The 19810-nt window shown below is 44.8% G+C and overlaps 1 protein-coding gene across 6 annotated transcripts in view; it reads left to right on the top strand.

Annotated features, from left to right (window-relative positions):
* Positions 1-19810, top strand: part of Atf1 (activating transcription factor 1) — a 43907-nt gene that overhangs the window by 4479 nt on the left and 19618 nt on the right. For 4 of the 6 annotated variants that reach the window (XM_037197364.1, XM_028874578.2, XM_028874581.2 and 1 more), the window contains exons 2-3: positions 3598-3696; positions 16283-16383. In XM_037197364.1, coding sequence (XP_037053259.1) covers positions 3604-3696; positions 16283-16383 — 194 coding nt within the window. In that variant the 5' untranslated portion in view covers positions 3598-3603. Of the gene's footprint in view, positions 1-3597; positions 3697-15865; positions 15961-16282; positions 16384-19810 lie in introns of those variants that run through there. The other 2 variants (XM_037197365.1, XM_028874582.2) reach the window with 2 other exon arrangements.

Here is a 19810-nt window from a genome sequence, read left to right as displayed (position 1 = left end):
CTGGAGAGTAAGCATGAATTTGTTTTCTGAGACAGACATGGTGGTACATTTCTTTAATCCCAGCATTCAGCACACTAGGGCCAGGTTAGAGACCCCCAAAAAAAAGCTGGCTAGCATGAATATGGAGAGATGTTCAACATCATAAATGAAAACCAAAACACAGTAAGATACCACCTTGTTATTACTGTAGCTTAAGTTCTAATGTTCTGGTAGGAATGATTATGCTTTGTGTTGCCAACCTGGAAAGTGGTGGTGCACACCTTTAATCCCAGCATTTGGGAGGCAGAGGCAGGAGGGTTTCTGAGTTTGAGGCCAGCCTGGTCTACAGAGCTAGTTCCAAGAAACCAGAGCTACACGGAGAAACCCTGTTGTGAAGGAAAAAAAAAATCAGTGTTGCTATAGTACCCAGGGTGTCAACAGAACAGCCAAGTGATCTAGTGTTCCCTTGTGGAACACATAACAGGAACGTAAAGCGCTTTTTAAGACAGGGTTTTTGGTGTGTGTGTGTGTGTGTGTGTTAAAGATTTATTTACTTATTATTTATACAGTGATCTGCCTGCATGTATCCTGCAGGCCATAAGAGGGCACCAGATCTCATTATAGATGGTTGTGAGCCACCATGTGGTTGCTGGGAATTGAACTTATTCCTTATTAGGACCTGTTGGAAGAGCAGCCAGTGCTCTTAACCTTTGAGCCATCTCTCCAGCCCAAGACAAGGGTTTCTCTGTAGTCTTGGCTGTCCTGGAATTTACTATGTAGACCAGGCTAGCTTCAAACTCTAGAATCCACCTTTGAGGCCATGCCTGGCTAAAGCAGGTCTTGAAGAGGTAGTTGTGAATTCATATTTATAACAGCTATTCACAGCAGTCAGGAGGCTGAAGCGACCCAAGTGTTGACCAGCACATGGAGGGATAAACAGTGTGGGGTGTACATTCCAGGGAGTGTTACCAGATTGAAACTGAAAATCCTGACATGAGCTAGGTGTGGATGGATTGGGCTTCTTGTGCCAAATGAGGTAAAGCGGCCACAAAGACACACTAACTTTCCTGTGGAAGTGTCTAGAGTAGTAGTCCTGAGAAGAACAGTAGTTCCTGGGGCTCGTGGAGGAAGGGAGGACAAGGACAGTTACTTAACAGATGAGAAAACAACTGTGGATGTAGTCAACACAACTGTCCATTGAAATGGTACTATAAAGCCAGGTGTGGTGGCGCAGGCTCTTAATCTCATCACTTGGAGGCAGAGGCAGGCAGATCTCTGTGAGTTCAGAGACAGTCTGGTCTACAGAGTGAGATTCAGGACAGCCAAGCCCTGTCTCGGGGAAGAAAACAAAACAAAATGATAAGCTGGGCATGGTGACAAATTCCTTTAATCCCAGCACTAGGGAGGTAGAGAAAGGCAGATCACTGAGTTCAAGGACAACCTGGTCTACATAGTGAGTTCCAGGACAGGTAGGGCTAGATAGACTCTGTCTACAAACTCCCAAGATATGTAAAATAAATAAAAATGATTAAGGTGAGGAAATTTCCTCTGTATTTTATACAACTAAATTGTTTTTAAAAGACCTACTATGTATACAGTATTCTGCCTGCATGTGTCCTGCAGGCCAGAAGAGGGCACCAGATCTCATTATAGATGGTTGTGAGCCACCCTGTGGTTGCTGGGAATTGAACTCAAGACCTCTGGAAAAGCAACCAGCGATTTTAACCTCTGAGCCATCTCTCCAGCCCCATGACTAAAGTTTTTAAGACTGGAGAGATGGGTTGGTGCTTAAGAGCACTGACTGCTCTTTCCAGCAACTGGTTTAATTCCCAGCACCCACATGGAGCTCACAACCATCTGTAACTCCAGTCCCAGGGAATCCAGTACCCTCTCTGTAGCATGAATCTTAAAGAGTCTTATTAATAAAATCAAACCTGAAGCCAGGTATTGGGGTGAATGCTAGAAGATCAGAGAAGCAGGACAAGCCACAGCCACCTCATCTCGCCAGTTCCTCAGCTGATCCTGTTTCCTCAGACTGGAAGCCTCTCAGTCCTCATCCAGAATGGATCTCAGCTGAACTGCTGCTCAGAGCCTGAAAGCTTAACCAGGCCAAAAGCTTCTAGTTCCTGGTCCTCATGCCTTATATACCTTTCTGCTATCTGCCATCACTTCCTGGGATTAAAGGCGTGAGTCACCATGCCTGGCTGTTGCCAATGTGGCCTTGAACTCACAGATATTCCAGAGCATTTCTGCCTCTGGAATGTTAGGAAGGTGTAGGTGCCACCATTTTCTAGCCTCTGTATCTAGTGGCTGTTCCGTTCTCTGACCCCAGAGAAGTTTATTAGGGTGCCGTCCTGGGATACCAGGCAAACACATGGCATACAGACACATGGAAGCAAAACACCCGTGCTCATATTTCTAAAAAAAAATTGAAACAGCTGTTTGAAAAGCAGGGACAGGGCTGGAGAGATGGCTCAGAGGTTAAGAGCACCGACTGCTCTTCCAGAGGTCCTGAGTTCAATTCCCAGCAACTACATGGTGCCTCACAACCACCTGTAATGAGATCTGGTGCCCTCTTCTGGCCTGCAGGCATACATGCTGATACATAACAAACAAACAAACAAATAAATAAATATCAGGGACAACTAGGTACCCCCTTTTTAACATCACTGACATTCAGCTGAAGTTTCAGCCTCTCTCTCTCTCTCTCTCTCTCTTTGTGTGTATATATATATATTTTCATCCTTTCTCAAATCAAATGTTTTTTTCTTGTTTTTTCCACCTTTTTTCCTTTCCCCATCTCTCTCCTCTCTCCTCTATTTTTGAGAGGGTCCAGTCCCCGCCCTACCCCCATGGGGGGGGGGGCTTCCAGGATTAAAGGCGTGCGCCACCACTGCCCAGCATGATAGGGTCTTGACTGTGTAGCCTGGCTAGCCCGGAACTCTATGTAGCCCTCCTTACAACCACAGGCTAGTTGGTGTTGGGTGGTGCTAAGGCTAGTCCCAAGACCTCATGCACACCAGGTAAGTTCCCTCTAGTCCTGCATGTGACCATAGAGACCTGAGTCCTATCTGAGTCTTTACCGGACACGGAGACGGAGACAGTCTCCTTGGGTAGCCCTGGCTGGCTCCAGAGAACTACTTCCTGAGTTCTGGGATTAAGTTGAGCACCATCACCTGGTGGTGGCGCACGCCTTTAATCCCAGAACTTGGGAGGCAGAGGCAGGTGAGAATCTCTGAGTTTGAAGCCAGCCTGGTCTACAGAGCAAGTTCCAAGACAGCTAAAGATACAAAGAGAAACCCTGCCTCAGAAACAAAACAAAAAAGTCAAGCACCAACATGCCCTGCCCGTTAGTTTTATTAGCCTGTTGGTAAATTATCTTTATGAAGCTATGCATACAATTAGAGAATCTACCCTAGATTGGAGAAAGATCTTCTGTTGATAAGAAGACTCAAGTATCTATAAACATAGTCTGGCATTTCTGAATTTTAAAACGTCAAAGAATACTTTCAACTGTAGCCACTGGTTTTCTTCCATAGGGCAACTAACTGACCAATTGTCATATGGCTGCAGTAGTTGCTGATTCTGTAGCATTTTAACCGGCTCTTTTCCTTTCAGTTGATTATGGAAGATTCCCACAAGAGTAACACTCCAGAGACTGCACCTCAGCCTGGTTCAACAGTTCAGGGAACTCACATTTCTCAGATAGCCCATCAGGTAAGTCAAGAACTAGCCAGAGTACTGGGCTGATCAGTAGTGTTCACAAATTAACATGTTGTCTTACCACCAATGTTCAGAAAACCCAGCACAGAGAGACTTTGAAATGATGCCCTTAAGAAGGGAGAGGGAGAGAGGGAGGGAGGGACTGAAACACCTTTGGAAAGGAAGACCTTTTTTTCACCCTTTTTTTGGAGAAAGATGCAGGCTGACCTGAAATTTACTATATAGACCAGGCTGGCCTCCAACTCACAGAGATCTGCCTGCTTTCTCCCTGTGTTAGAATTAAAGGTGTGAACCACTCTGCCTAGCAGGGCCTGGAATTCTTGATCATCCTCTTCTAGCCTAGTACCAGAGTACTAACATTACGGTCCTAGAATAATAGGCATATGCCCAGCTTGGATCATCATTTTACCAAGTTCATTATGGATGTATTGAAATGTTTTTTTTTTTTTTTTTTTCATGATGAGCATATTCATTAGAGAATTTAGTTTAATTGACTAACGTGTTCAGACTAGAAATGTCAATTTAGGAGTTATAAATATAAATTTTAATTTTGTTTGTTTTTTGAGACGGGGTTTCTCTGTGTAGCTTTGCGCCTTTCCTGCGACTCACTTGGTAGCCCAGGCTGGCCTCCCGAGTGCTGGGGTTAAAGGCATGCACCACCACCGCCCGGCTTATAAATATAAATTTTAATATAAATTAAAGTCATGGGGCAATTTCTGATTTCTGCCTAGGGCATAGAAAGCTGAAAAGAGCATGGCAGTGGTGGCACACACCTTGAATCTCAGGAAGTGAGGACAGGTCGGAGAAAGGTATACAAGGCCTGAGGGAACAGGAACTAAAGCAGTTCAGCTGAGACCCTTTTGGGTGAGGACTCAGAGGATTTCAGTCAGAGGATTCGTGGAGTTGGTGAGGTAATGGGTGATGGCTGTAGCTTGCTCTGCTTCTCTGATTTTTCAGCTTTCACAATATCTGGCCCCGGGGTTTTATTATAAGACAATTAGAAATTCGAACAACAAAGAGTAAGTTCCGTATTATACAGGCAACTGGCTTTTGAGACCACAGAAGTCAAAGGTGGGCTGTCATACTTAGAGGGGAGGAAAAGTCAACGACCCTTTTTTTTTGTCCTTTTGGTTTGTTGAGACAGAGTTTCTCTGTGTAGCTTTGGCTGTCCTGGAACTCACTCTGTAGACCAGGCTGGCCTTCAACTCACAGAGATCCTCCAGCCTCTGCCTCCCACATGCTGGGATTAAAGGGGTGCCAGGCAAGTCAACTACATTTTAAGACAAGGTCTCACATAGCTTAGGCTAGTCTCAAATTCACTGTATAGTGAAGGGTGGCCTTGAACTCCTGATCTTTCTACCTCTGCCTTAGGAGCACCTGCTTGGATTACAGGTGTATGTTATTCCTAGCTATCAGCTACATTTTAAAGTTATTTATTCTTTTATCTTTTTGGGTGTTCGGAATACATATGCCATAACACATGATTTGGGGTAGATAGCATGTATAAACAAACAGCAGAGGAATTGCAGAAGAGGGAGTTGGATGCTACATGAGACTGCTAGAAATAAAAATGGCATAAATTAAGTGGTGTTAGGGCTTATTAGATTTGACATGGTTGAAGAAAGAACCAGTGAACTTGAAGATAGACTAGTAGAAAGCACCCAAATGGAAAACAGAAAGAAAAGGAGAAAAGCAGACTAGAGCATCCAGGAACTATGGGGCAGGTCTGTTTCAGTAGTCTTGATGTCAGTGAGGTTGCCAAGGTGTGAGTCTAGTCAGGTGAGGTCACTGGATGTCACTGGATGTGACTTTTGGTTTCACTTCAGAGTAAACGTCCTTTCTGCCTTCTAGTGCCTTCTAGTGTTGGTGCTACTGATAAAGACGCCGACCTGTCTTCTGGGTCCAAGGAGGCCGTGGGGCGCCATAGGGAGGAAATAGATGTCAGAACACAGGAATGAGGTAGAATGTGTTTACTGCCAGTCAGTGGTAATGAACTAACTAGATATCAAGTAAGATGTCCTGATGTTTCCTTGTCTGTTGTTACATTTCAAGACAGGGTTTCTCTCTGTGTAGTCCTGGCATTCCCTTTGTAGACCAGGCTGGCCTCGAACTCAGAGATCCACCTGCCTCTGCTTCCTGAGCACTGGGATTAAAGGCGTGTACCACCCCACCCAACCCCACCCCCCAGTGGTATCTTGAATCTTAAAACCAGGTTATATATTGATCAATGGATGTGCTGAGAAGATCCCACATTTCCCTAGGAGTAGTGGTTCATTGTGTGTGATAACTGTAACTACTACAGACAGGAATAGTCTGTGTTTAGCAGCAGCTTCACTGAAAGCCTTGAGAAGAACGATTTCATTGGATGTAGGGATGAAAATCAAATTTGAACCAAGAAGGCATAGGAAGAGAAGAAAAATGAATAGACAAAAATTCTAGAATGAATCAACAGCTCCCTCGAGTTTATTTTTAAAAATAAGTTTGTGTGTATGTGTGCATACCTTTGAATTCATGTACACTGTGTGTGCATGGGCCCGAGGAGGCCAGAGGACATTGGATCCCTTGGAACAGGTGATTGTGAGCCACCATGTAGGTGCTAGAAACGGAGCCTAAATCTTCTGCAAGAGCAGTGAGTACTTGTAGTCCCTGTGCCATCTCTCTAGCCCTGAGAAGTTGTTTTGTTTCTTTTGGTTTTTCGAGACAGGGTTTCTCTGTGTAGCTCTGGCTGTCCTAGAACTCATCCTATAGACCAGGCTGACCTCAACTCAGAGTTGGAGTTTTTGGTTTTTAAGGAGGAATTCAGAGATGTTTTCTTTGTTTTTTTGTGTGGTTTTGATCAGGGTCTCACTGTGTAGCTCTTGCTGTCCTGCGATCTGTCCTACAGACAGCTGGCCTCAGTCTGCCTCCGAGTGCCACCATGCCTAGCTCAGTTTTTTTAAGTTAAGTTTTCAGGTTAACGTGAAGTAGTGGGTCTCATTGTGGCCTTTTCTTCCACGCGTGTGTGTGTGTGTGTGTGTGTGTGTGTGTGTGTGTGTGTGTGTGTGTGAGATACTTCATTCTCGTGTGTTCCCCTCCGCCGCTGTCCTGTGCCATGCCCCCACCTCTGCCTGGTTCCCTCCTCCCCCACTTAGTCTCCTCTCTAGCTTTCTTATCCCTCTCTAGAACTTGCTTAAGATCTCTTCCTGCCCTCTGGTGGTCTCCATTCTAGACACTCCCGCCCCCACTCTATCTCTGTCTCATTTTCAGTGTGCCTGTCTGTCTGTCTGTCTCTGTCTCTTAAATGTAGTCTCTGCATATGAGAGAAAACACATTTTTCTGAGTCTGATATTTTTGCTTGTATGATTTCTAGTTTCACCCATTTTCCTGTAAAGGTCTTCTTTATGGCTGAATAAAATTGTATTGTGTGTATATACATGTACTACATTTTCTTCATTCTCTGCTGGTGGGCATGTAGGCTGGTTCAACCTTGTACTTATTGTGAACAGCGCGTGCAGCAGTAATGTGCATGTGGTATGTTGACTGGAGTCCTTCCAATATACAGCCAGGAATAGAATGACTCGGTCATATGGTAGTTTTATTTTTAGTTTTTTGAGAAACCTCCATACTGGCTGCACCCGTTTTTATATCGTGTAAGTGTTAGATGTTCTGTTATGTGAATAATGTCATCGACATTGAGATAGGAACGTCACTGGCCTCCAGGTTGCTCTTGTAGTAGTATCACATTCGCACCTTGTTGGTTCTGCTGATCCATGGCAGGAAATGCTCTCTCCATCTTTTGAAGCTTACGTTGTACTCCTTAGTTAGGTTTATTTCTGGGCCTTTTCTTTATCATTTGAAGCTATTGTGAAATGGGTTGTTTCTTTCTTTCTCTGCATGTTAGTTACTAGTGTATAGAACAGTTACTGATTTTTGTGTTAGTTTTGTGTCCTGTTGCAGAAAGTGTGTCAGATCTAAGTTTTCTGGTGGAGTTGTGAAGGTCTTTGGTTTTGGTTTTTTGGGGTTTTTTGTTTGTTTTTTGGTTTTTCAAGACAGGGTTTCTCTGTGGCTTGGAACTCACTTTGTAGACCAGGCTGGCCTCGAACTCACAGATATCCGCCTCCAGAGTGCTAGTATTAAAGGCGTGCGCTACCACTGCCTGGCCTATTAAGGTCTTTAAGAATAGGATCAGCGCCGGGCGGTGGTGGCACACACCTTTAATCCTAGCACTCGGGAGGATCTCTGTGAGTTTGAGGCCAGCCTGGGCTACCAAGTGAGTTCCAGGAAAGGCGCAAAGCTACACAGAGAAACCCTGTCTCGAAAAACCAAAACCAAAAACAAAATAAAAAAAAGAATAGGATCAGGCTGGCCAGTTGACTCAGCCAGTAAAAGTACTTTCCCATTCAAGCCTGATGATCTGGATTTGATGGGAAAAGATAAGTTAATGTGGGTAGGTTGTGAGCTGCAGTGTGGGTGCTAAGAACTGATCTGAGGCTCCTGCAAGAGCATCGTGTGCTCAGACTGCAGGGTGATTTTCCAGCCCCTGCTGCCTCCCTCCTGGTTGGTGGCCTATGACTTCTGCTGCTGCCGCTGCTGCTGCTGCAAGGATTTTATGTGGCTGTAGGCCAGAGGTGAAGAGCTGGGTATCTTTGGTTTTTTGAGACAGGGTTTCTCTGTGTAGCTTTGCGCCTTTCCTGAAACTCACTTGGTAGCCCAGGCTGGCCTCGAACTCACAGAGATCCGCCTGCCTCTGCCTCCCAAGTGCTGGGATTAAAGGCCTGCTGCTGCTGCTCCTGCTCCTCCTCCACCTCCACCACTACCATCACTATCGGCCGTGCAGGGTATCTTAATTGCCCTCTACCTTATTTGAGACAGGTTTCTGATTAAACCTGGAACTCACTTATTTGTATATACTGGCTGTCTAGACAGGGATCCTGACTCCACTTTCCTTCCCATCAGTGGAATTACAGGTATATGCCAGCACACCCAGCTTTCTTAGACAGTGCTAGGGTCAAACTCAGGGCCACAGCAAGAGCAGCGCCACTCCAATGCAGCCCCTGCCTTTTTCTTTGTTGTATTCCTCGTTCATGTGCTAGATTGTTAATCCAGTTCCTGAACTGATTTTTTTTTTTACTTCATTCATCTGCTTTTTTTGTATCCTCTTTGAAACCATCATTATAACGATTTTAGTATCATTAAATTTGGTAATTGAGGGGTTACATTTCCATGCTTTCATGTTTTTCTTACCTGTGTTGTGATTTGCTCATCTGGTTATGGATATCTCTTCCAGTTTCATTCAAGATCTTTTAAAATACTTAAGCATACATATATGCATGCACATTGGCCATGGACTCTTTAAAGATTTTTTATTTACTTATGTGTATATGTGTGTGTGTGTGTTAGTATAGGTGCCCTCAGAGGTCAGGAGGGTGTTGCATCTTCTGGACCTGCAGTTACAGGTGGTTACGAGATGCCTAAAGTGGGTGCTGGCAACCAAACTTGGGTCGTCTCCAATAACAGCTAGTATTTTAAACCTTTGAGACATCAGTCTGTTTACTTACACACTTTGATCTTTTTTAATAAATATCCTTTGGGGGGATCAATCCTCAGAAAACAGACCACAGCCGGGCGGTGGTGGCGCACACCTTTAATCCCAGCACTCAGGAGGTAGAGGCAGGCAGATCTCTGAGTTCAAGGCCAGCCTGGTCTACAGAGTGAGTTCTAGGACAGCCAGGGTGACAGAAACCCTGTCTCAAAAAACCAAAAACCAGTTGAAGCCACTTAGAGCACTAAAAACCATAGAACAAAAAATGGCAAGGAAAAAAATAGGGCCAGTGAGATGATGGCCCACTGGGTAAAAGTGCTGGCCGCCAAACCTGGTGACCTGAGTTTGGTCCTGGCAACCCACACGGTAGGAGAGAAACAACTCCTAAAAGTTACGCTCTGACCTGCACACACATACCGAAGCACGTGAAAATAAGTAAATACAAGAAATAACAAAGCCTAATGTAAAATAAACTGTGGAGTTGAAATCGTTAAAGAGAAAATAGTGAATGACATGAAGGGGAAAGAAAGGAGACAGACGGGATTACGGAGAGGAGGGGAAAGCAGTGTTAGGTAGAAAAGTGGGGGCTGGGGGATGGCTTGGTCTGGCTGCTCTTCAGAGGATCCAGGTTCAATTCCAGCTCCCATGTTAAGGTTCATAATGGTTTATATATTTTTATTTTATTTTATTTTAAACTATTCTTTTTATTTATAAGTATACAGTATTCTGCCTGCATGTATGCCTGCAGGCCAGAAGAGGGCGCCAGATCTCATCACAGATGGTTGTGAGTCACCATGTGGTTGCTGGGAATTGAACTCAGGACCTCTGGAAGAATAATCAGTGCTCTTAACCTCTGAGCCATCTCTCCAGCCCCCATAATGGTTTATATTATAATATTCCTCTTTTAGCTGCTCTGAGCATAAACTTGCATACAGGCAAAACACTAATAAAAGTAAAATAAAAATTTTTTTTTTTTCCTAGGCAGGGTTTCTCTGTGTAGCTTTGCTGGAATTCACTCTGTAGCCCAGGCTGGGCTCGAACTCACAAAGATCCACCTTCCTGTCTCCCGAGTGCAGGGATTAAAGGCTTGCGCCACCACCACCCAGCTAAAAATAATTTTAAAAGGCTTTAAAGATGAAAATATATATAATATAAACAAAAGTAGAGGAACATAAAAAATGTTAAAGCTCTTAAAAATGAAGTAGAAATATTACCGTGGCTGGAGAAATGGCTCCAGTTGGTAAGAGCACTAGCTGTTCTTGCAGAGGATCCTGATTTGGTTCCCAGCACCTACATGGGGCTCACAACCATGTGTAACTCCAATCCAGGGAATCTGACACCCTCTTCTGACCTGAGGGCACCAGGCATGCATGAGTTAAAGACCAACATGGTCTACAAAGCAAGTTCCTGGCCAGCCAAGCTACACACTGAGACCCTGTCTCAAAAATAGTCAGTACTAGACATAATAAAGAAAGAAAGGCATAGAGTGGGGGGAAGTAGATAGGTGTTAGAGCAGCGTCTTCTGGGTGCTCTGCTACTACAGTGTACCAGGAAGAACTGAACTGAAGTTAGTGTCTCTTGTCTTGTGTACCGTTTAGACGGGTCGTTTGTGAGGTATCCACAGAGCTGTCTTGACCTTAAATCTTCCCTTTGCATATCAGGAATCTCCCCTGGTTACACTTAGCTTTGTAGCCTGTGTGCAGGGCAGGGTTTCCCTACATCTCTGGTGCCTAATGTCTAAGCCAATGGTGTTTCCCAGGCACACTGGGGAGTAGGAGAAGCAACAGCATTGAAAGGATCAGTCTCTGCCATCAAATCCCAGGGAGTGTTCAACATCCTGCCAGAGGGGGGAGTCTGCCCAAGTCAAGGGTCAGCCTACCTCAGCTTCTTTTCAAATAGTTATTACCTGGGGTCAGCTTGTCCATTTGCAGAACTATGCTTTTCTCAAGAAGAGAAACGGGGTTTTTATACTCCATGGTAGGCCAGGACAGTGATCCTGTACTGTCTCTTGAGCTGCCTGTTAGAAGAGAAGCAGGTTCTTGGGAGTAGGCTTCATCCTGGTGAACAAACATATCTACCCAACCTGGTTGGCATACTACTTTTCTTTTTTTTGTTTTGTTTTTTGTTTTTGTTTTTTTGAGACAGGATTGCTGTGGGATGGTCGTATGCTGTGAATGTTTTGCTCTGATTGATTGATAAATAAAACACTGATTGGCCAGTAGCCAGGCAGGAGGTATAGTATAGGCGGGACAAGCAGAGAGGAGAATGCTGAGTAGAAGGCATGAGAAGTAAGATATAAAGATACCGGTAAGCCACAGGCCACATGGCAAGGTATAGATTTGTAGAAATGGGCTAATTTAGGATAATAAGAACTAGATAGCAAGAAGCCTGCAGTGGCCATACAGTTTATAAGTAATATACGTCTCTATGTATTTACTTGGGTCTGAGTGGCTGCAGGAGCCAAGTGGACACAGGAAAACTCCAACTGCACAGGGTTTCTCTATGTAGCTTTGCACCTTTACCAGAACTCACGCTGTAGACCAGGCTGTCCTCGAACTCACAGAGATCCACCTGCCTCCGCCTCCTGAGTGCTGGGATTAAAGGCGTGTGCCAACACCGTCTGGCCATACTACTTTTCTTTGCAGTATTTTGGAAGCATTGCTCCCTTCTCTAAATTCTGTTTGTGTGATTTAATGTCTCCTTGGTAAATCCTTTATAACATCAGTTCTGTTACTTCAACATCAAGCTTAAGTGTTTGATCATCTGCATCTAATGATGGGACTGTCTCCTTTGGGTCTGATTCTGCTGTTTATTGTTTCTGCTTTTTCTGGTGCTTCATTTCTTACTGGCCATTAAGCTTTAAAAAATGGATGACTACTGGGAATCATTTTGATCAAGCAGGATAACTGTATTTTTCAAATCTGGTCACATTACAGGTATGCTTGGAAAGAGTCTAGAGCAGGAGTTACCAAGTGATTGCTCAAGACTGTCTGCTTTGCTCTTCCTTGCTGCTGTTACAGTCCTCAAATCCCCTCCCCTTAACTGAAAACAAGGTGGTTTTTTGTTTTGTTTTGGTTTGTTTTTTTGTTTGTTTTTTCAAGACAGGGTGTAGATGTATCCAACAGTCTTATTAAATAAGGAACACAGAAACAGTGTAAAAGAGAAAGCCGAGAGAGGTCAGAGCTCAGAGCTAAAATCTCACCCTTCCTCCTCCCGTGTCCCAGCTTCCCGAAAGAGAGCTATATCCTGTCTGTTCGTCTTTTTAAGTATTTTGTTCTGCCTTCTCATTGGTTGTAAACCCAAACACGTGACTGCCTCGTCACTGTATGTACAGCCCCCCAGGTCTTAAAGGTATATGTCTCCAATGCTGGCTGTATCCCTGAACACACAGAGATCTATGGGATTAAAGGCGTGCGCCACCACCGCCACACTCTTGCTATGGCTCTAATAGCTCTGACCCCCGGGCAACTTTATTTATTAACATACAATCAAAATCACATTTCAGTACAATTAGAATACCACCACAACAGGGTTTCTTTGTGTAGCTTTGCACATTTCTTGGAACTCGCTTTGGAGACCAGGCTGGCCTTGAACTCACAGAGATCCGCCTGCCTCTGCCTCCTGAGTGCTGGGATTAAAGACGTGCACCATCACTGCCCGGCAGCAAGGTGCTTTTGTTCTTTGCTTTTTTATAAATCTCTCCTCTCCAGTACAAACATTTTCTTTTCAGTTTAAAGGTTTCTTTTTCAGACTTTTTTTTTTTTTTAAGTAAGGGCATTGACTGGAAAACAATAAGTTGTCAACAGTGAAAAATGGGCATGTCAAAACTCAGGGCAGATAGCACATAGGCCTGACAGCGCTAGGAGAGTTTGCATCTTGTGTCATTGTCCTGTGCTCTCCCCCCCCCCCCCCCATTATTGCATTAACAACTTTGACATACCAGTTTGGGTAAGATTCTGGCTGCAGATACAGAGAATGGAGCAAAAGAGACATTTCTGTTGTCTCCTGTGTAGTGGAGGGATGAACACATGGACCAGAAGTCACCCAGCAGTGAAGTTTTGACCCTGAGAAGTCCCAAAAGTATTCCCCCTTTGGAGCTACAGAGAGCTCCTCAGAGGGAATTTGACACTCTCAGGAAGAGGGCGTCCTCCCCAGAGAAACGCTCAGCAGGACAGGTGGGTTTGAACTTTGAGAGGCTCCTGGCAGGGCAGCGCCAGCCAAGAGGAAGTGGGCTTGGGAGTGTGATCCTCTGCAAGCCCGGGAGGGTTTTCAGAAGCTTGATTTTTACTTTATTCTGTTTCCACATTACTGGTACTGCTTAGTTGTTAACCACACAGCTATGGCAGTAGGCACGAAGTTTCTTTTTTTACATAGTAAAGTACATTTTCTGTACAGTTGACTCTACAAAGAAGGGTCTTTTAAAAGAAAGGTAGTGTATTATGGAATAGAAAATAGATGGAATTGTAATTCTCCTGAAAGTATGTTCTTGTGTGCCTTTAAAGGATTTAATCTGTAGAAGTTTCAGTTATCTTTACACTGCGTAAGGGACGGGGCTGCAGACTTAAAAGCTTAGCTCCTGTCTAACCAGCGTGCTTTAATTAAAGAGTTTTTCAGAAACAGAGCAAGAACTTTTTTTTTTTTAAGGCAAGGTCTTACTGTGTAGCTTGTATGACCTGAAACTATCTACTTACCTCTGCCTGGGATTAAAGGAATGTGCCACCATGCCCTCAGCTTTAGGCAGACCTTTTGGTTTTCCTTTATATGATGACTTAGTGACTTTGATACATTAAGAGCTCAGTAAAAACAATATTATAGTAAATTACAGTATAATGGGTACTGTATTAATAAACAAATCTTTTATTCCTGATAAGTTCTGGGTGTGACAGGTATCAAGATAGGATTGCATTTTTCTTTCCTTTGGGGTGAAAGGGCAGGGATTGTGTGGCCCTGACTGTTCTGGAACTCACTTTGTTTTTTGTTGTTTTGTTTTTTGAGACAGGGTTTCTCTGTAGCTTTGGAGCCTGTCCTGGAACTCGCTCCCTAGACCAGGCTGACCTCAAACTCACAGAGATCCGCCTGCCTCTGCCTCCTGAGTGCTGGGATTAAAGGTGTTTGCCACTATCACCTGGCTAGGGTTGCATTTTTCAGTATATAACCAATAGCCAGCATATTTATCAGTTTTAATTTAGTTAAATTAAATAAACTTAGTTATTCCTTTAAGCTGTATGTGGTGGTGCACACCTTTAATCACAGCACTTGGGGGGCAGAGGCAGGTGGACCTCTGTGAGTTTGAGACTATCCTGGTCTCCAGAGAGTTGCTGGACAGCCAGGGCTACATAGACCCTATCTCAAAAAAAAAAAAAAAAAAAAAAACACATTTCAAATACTTGATAGAAACATGTGTCTATTTCACACAGAGTAGTATGTAGACGCAAGATACTTTATTACAGTATGCTGGACTACACTCTCAATGAGACCATCATACCTAGCTACATTTTAAAAAGATTTTATACTTGTTTCAAAGCCTCTAGAATATGGGGGTTTTATTTTGTGGGGGGCTCATCTTCCTATCCAAGTGATTGACAGACCCATTTGGGGTGATTCTTATGGGAGGGCACAGTGATTACTAGTCCTTGCTCTTTTATCAGGAAGCCTCCTGGTTAGAACTGACTTGCCAGATAACCCTAAGGTTGGATGGATGGCACTGGAGCAGTGGAAGATGTCACCTATCCAGGGCTAGGTCCAGGACTTCGATTTTAGTTGAGCAGAAGTCAGAGCACTACAGTTTGAGTTCTTGGTTTTCTACACTGATGATGAAGAGGGTCCCATTCCCAGGACCTCCAACCCTGCTGCTCCCTGCCTAGCCACCTGACAGCGGTCCTGAGACGCTCTTTCTTCTGTCTGGGAAGGAAGCTGTCAGTCATGGTTTCCTCCTGAGCACACTGACTGGCGGTGTTGTCAGGGTAGCGCTGGGCGTGTTTGGAGCCAGAGTCTTGCTGGGTCGTGAGGCAACTTCAGACTCCTGGCTGCTGGCCTCCCGGCTGTGCCACACGTGGCCGCGGTGTGGCTTGTTTGGTCTGTTCCTCGGTGGGAAAGATGGCAGCTGCAGAGATTGGAAACTGGTTGGAGGTCCTCCCTCCCTTGTTTCCTCTTCTCTTCTTATCAGTTTATTAATGCTAAAGTATTCTTGAGTTAAGTGTGATTGCCTGTTAAATTTTATGGCTTTAAGGACTCCAAAGAGCTTTGCTTTCCAAAAATGCACGCTTATTATTTTAAATTATGTGTAGAGCACCTGCATGTGTGTGCAGATGCCTGTGGAGGCAAGAGTCCTCAGAGCCTCCTGAAGCAGCACAGTGTGGCTGCTAGGAATTGAACTCTGGTCCTCTGGAAGAACAGTACAAGCTCATAATCACGAGCCATTTCAATTCCCAGCATGCCACGTGCATGCATCCAGCAGACCTCAGTCTGTGTGCCTACAGATTCAGCAGTCTCCTGAGAACAGTTAGGTTTCTAATAGGCTTTTTAAACTGAGAATCTCTAAATATGGCTCAGGGTGAGATCAGAAGTGTCTTTTTATTTGTAACCAGTAGAATAATACCATTTCAAGGTTTATTTACATATGTATTTATTTATGTATATTAGTGCTTTGTCTACATGTCTGCATACTGGGAATGAACTTCGAACCTCTGGAAGAGCAGCCAGTGTTCTTAACCACTCAGCCATCTCTCCAGCCCCCAGTTAGTACCATTTTATTGGAGACATAAGCTCTGTTAGCTCTGGGCTACTGTATTGTATGCTCTTTCCTTTTTCTCTTCTTGGTTTCTCTGTTCTAGACCTCACTCTGTAGACCCGCCTGCCCTGCCTCCCGGGTGCTGGGATTAGAGGGGGGCTGTGCCCATTGGTGGTTTCTTGAGTTACTGTGCTCCCACTTTGCTCTGTTATACTGAGGAGTGATGTGCAGTGAATTGGGGTGACAGGAGACAGGTCATTTCTTTGAAAGTAAAAACTCGATTCTTTCCCTGTCTGTCTTGAGATATTAAAATCGGTTCTGATTTTTAGGTGTCATCTTTCTCAGAAAGTGAGGAGTCTCAGGACTCATCTGACAGCATAGGCTCCTCCCAGAAAGCCCACGGCATCCTGGCTCGGCGCCCATCTTACAGGTTGGTACTTTGTTATCAAACGTGTTCAGATAGTTCTGTGAAAATAAAGAGGGCGAGCGTGGTTAGACAAGGTCGCAGTTAGGAGAGGTACAGTAGAAGCAGATTAAGCTAAAGAATTTAGGCTTAAAATAGTTTGTGTTTTTGAGATCTTTCTATGTAGATCAGGCTGTCCTCAAACTCAGATCCCCTCCCTCTTCTCCCAAGTGCTGGGATTCAAAGCATGTGTCATCGCGCCCCGCTGGCAGTTTCTACTCTAACAACCATATAAAAGCAGGACGGCCAAGTGTAGAGTGTGTGCTGTGTCTTCTCCTTCTGAGTCTGAGCCCTAGTCCAGGCCCTTGTGTAGCTTGTCTGAAATACCTCTACATTCTGCATAACTCCTGTGTGTGCTTACCAGAAGCCTCAACCTACCTCTTCCTGACGGACCTGAGACAATAAAGTCTGTCTTCTGTAGCTCTTTTTAGTACTTGTTAGTGCTTTTAGATTCACTTATGTTCATGGTGTTTGCCTGTGTGCCTTTGTGTGTGGCATGTGTGTTCAGGAGGCTAGAAGGTGTCAGATCCCCTGGAACTGGAGTTATAGGTGGTTGTGAGCTGCCATGTGGGTGCTGGGAACTGAACCTGGGTTCTCTGCTGAAACAGTAACATTGAGCCATGTTTCTAGCCCCTTAGAATTCCATTTGAGCCAGGTGGTGGTGGCGGCAGTGCATGCCTTTAATCCTAGCACTTGGGAGGCGGATCTCTGAGTTCGAGGCCAGCCTGGTCTACAGAGTGAGATCCAGGACAGGCACCAAAATTAGACAACAGAGAAACTGTGTCTGGGCGGGGGGAGGATTCCATTTGAAAGGGGATGGCCATATTTTTCAGTGATGCTGGGTCTTAGCATTTAAACCATCCCTTAGTAAATGCCGAGTAATGACTTGCTCGGTTAATCGGGATCTGTAAGTACTACGACCAGCTGACAGAGGGCCTTTGCAGTTGTCTGTAATTTCATATGGATAGGAGGGAGTAGGGATATATTTGGAGTGAGTGAATTTGGCGGGTCCATGGTAGAATTGACCAAATCTGGAGGCTGTATGGTAGGAGGAATCAGAGAATGAAGAAGCCTGTAAACACTGTAGTAAGATCTTAGGTGGTATGAGAGAAGTGTGTGTAGGGTCAGTATATCTGTAGAATAAATAGGAATGAATTACCAGGTGTGAATCAAGGCGACACTAATCTGATCTTTGTTTGAACAGGCAGGTTGTAAGGCAGCAGAAGAGCCCCTTCAGCTAAGGACAGAGTAATGCAGGGTAGAGCGCAGGAGGGAGCAGGTCTGCTGTTGGAGAGCCTGGGCCAGCCCCTAGTGAGGGAGGGCACGTCCCTGCTAGTAGGCCCCACTGTCTATCCACAGCACAGGTTCACACCAAACATGGTGTTCAGAGGACACCTCCTCAAAACAGAGTGACAGTTTTGGGGGGTGGGGAAAATCCTAACGAATGTGATTGAAAACGATAAAGAGCTACAAGAAATAATATGTTATTAGTACACACAACCTCCCATCATGGAATCACCATGGACTCCGTGTCTAATTTAAGTCAAGAAAGACACCAAGAGGAATCAAACCCACACTGGACCAGGAGATTGGGAGGGCTTTGAAAAGGAAGAAAACTAGAAAGATAGGTCCTGAGGTCTGCTGAAATTTAAAATAAGCATTCCAGCAGTTTAGATGTGACTGAAGAATTGGGTAGTTGGAGGTGAAGGAGGAAGGCCTTGAGTAGATGACCTAAGATGAGCACAGGAAGTAAATAGAAGTGAGGAGGGAGGCCATAGGCTGGGAAGGCATGACCTACAGCCATCTCCCACAGAGAGAGCGGGAAGGGTGCTTCTAGCTACTCCCTCAGGCGAGGACGGGTGTTCCAGGGCCTGAGTTATTAGCTTCAGAAAGGAAGATTCCCAAATGAGAAATGTATGCAGAACTGTGTCTGGGTGAGTCTTAAGGAAAAATTGGAGAATACCAGATTGAGTTTTGTTTTCCTGGTGCTGGTAAATATGTGCTAGGCAAGCTATCACTGAGCTGTGTTCCCAGCCCAGATAACCATTGGATTCTAAAAAGATTATCTAGAAAGGAATGGCCACTAAGCTAACAAACAGCAGGTGTCTCGAACAGCAGGGACAGCAGCGTTAGACATGATGGACTAAAACCTACCTTTGGCCTGGAAGTCTGTACTCAGGGATGTACCCCAGTGGTTATGTCTTGCCTGCATGTACAAGGCCCTGGTTTTGTCCTTGTGCTAACCCAGAGATAAGTGTTTGCTTCTGCTGGATTCTTAGAACACTAGCTGTGACTCATTTGGTCGCTTGGTAATACAATAGGGATCTGGAAATGCATGTCAGTGTAGAGCACTTAACCTGTATGTGTAAGGCCCTGGGTTTGGTCCCCAGTACCACAAGAAGGGGAAGGAAAGGAAGAATATGGGGGTACTCCAGACAGAAATAGTCTCTTGGAATTTTATACTGATTACTATAGACTTACCACAAGCTATTATAAGTAGTCACTAGCCAGGCAGTGGTGGCGCACGCCCTTAATCCCAGCACTCGGGAGGCAGAGCCAGGCAGATTTGTGTGAGTTCAAGGCCAGCCTGGTCTACAGAGTGAGATCCCGGACAGCCAGGACTGTTACAGAGAAACCCTGTCTTGAAAACCAAAGGGGAGGGGGGAGGCATGAAGAGCGAGTACCAGAGTGCTTGACTGTCTTAGTGTGTGATAGGAAGGACTCGACTGGGTTTTGTTCCCTAAGCTGAGCACCAAAGGAGGCTAGAATCTGAGAAGCAGCTTCCCAAGGTAAGGCTTAGGTTATTCCCCAAAGCTGAATTCAGCAGGAAGTCCTCATGTACATGGAGGTGAACTACCTGAAAAGTGAGAGAAGGAACTTGTGACAGTTGTTATCTAGCCTCTGCGCACACGCACACAGACACATCAGTAAATGGCAAGGAATTCGCAGAAGTAATACTAGGCAGAGGAAACTTTCTATGACATCCAACACATACCCATCCCATTGTACATTTTAGCAAATGAAGCCTAGAAATGGCTTCCCAAGTACATGTAGACTTTTGGAAACAGAAAGATGTACAGGAGAATCTGTAGCCCAGATCCTAACTTGCTGTTCTAGGCACAGATCCAAACAGAACCGCAGAAGCTTTGAGAATTGAATTGATACTGGAACCACAGCAGAGACAAGGCCCGTCAGAACGTGTAGCTTAGACATGACTAGATTGATAGCAGGCTAAAACAAAGTGAAACATTCTCTGTAGGATTCAAACAAGACTCAGATAATAGACTACTGAAAATGTCTGAAAAAGTCCCTCGTTGGGTGGGTGAGGGAGCTGTTAGCAGATTCTGCCACCTAGATAGCAGAGATGATGGAATTACGTGGTACAGATTTAGAA

The sequence above is a fragment of the Peromyscus leucopus genome, chromosome 20, assembly GCF_004664715.2.
Source record: "Peromyscus leucopus breed LL Stock chromosome 20, UCI_PerLeu_2.1, whole genome shotgun sequence".
Taxonomy (NCBI): domain Eukaryota; kingdom Metazoa; phylum Chordata; class Mammalia; order Rodentia; family Cricetidae; genus Peromyscus; species Peromyscus leucopus.
Note: the sequence above shows the minus strand (reverse complement) of the source record. Positions and strands in the feature narration are given on the sequence as shown.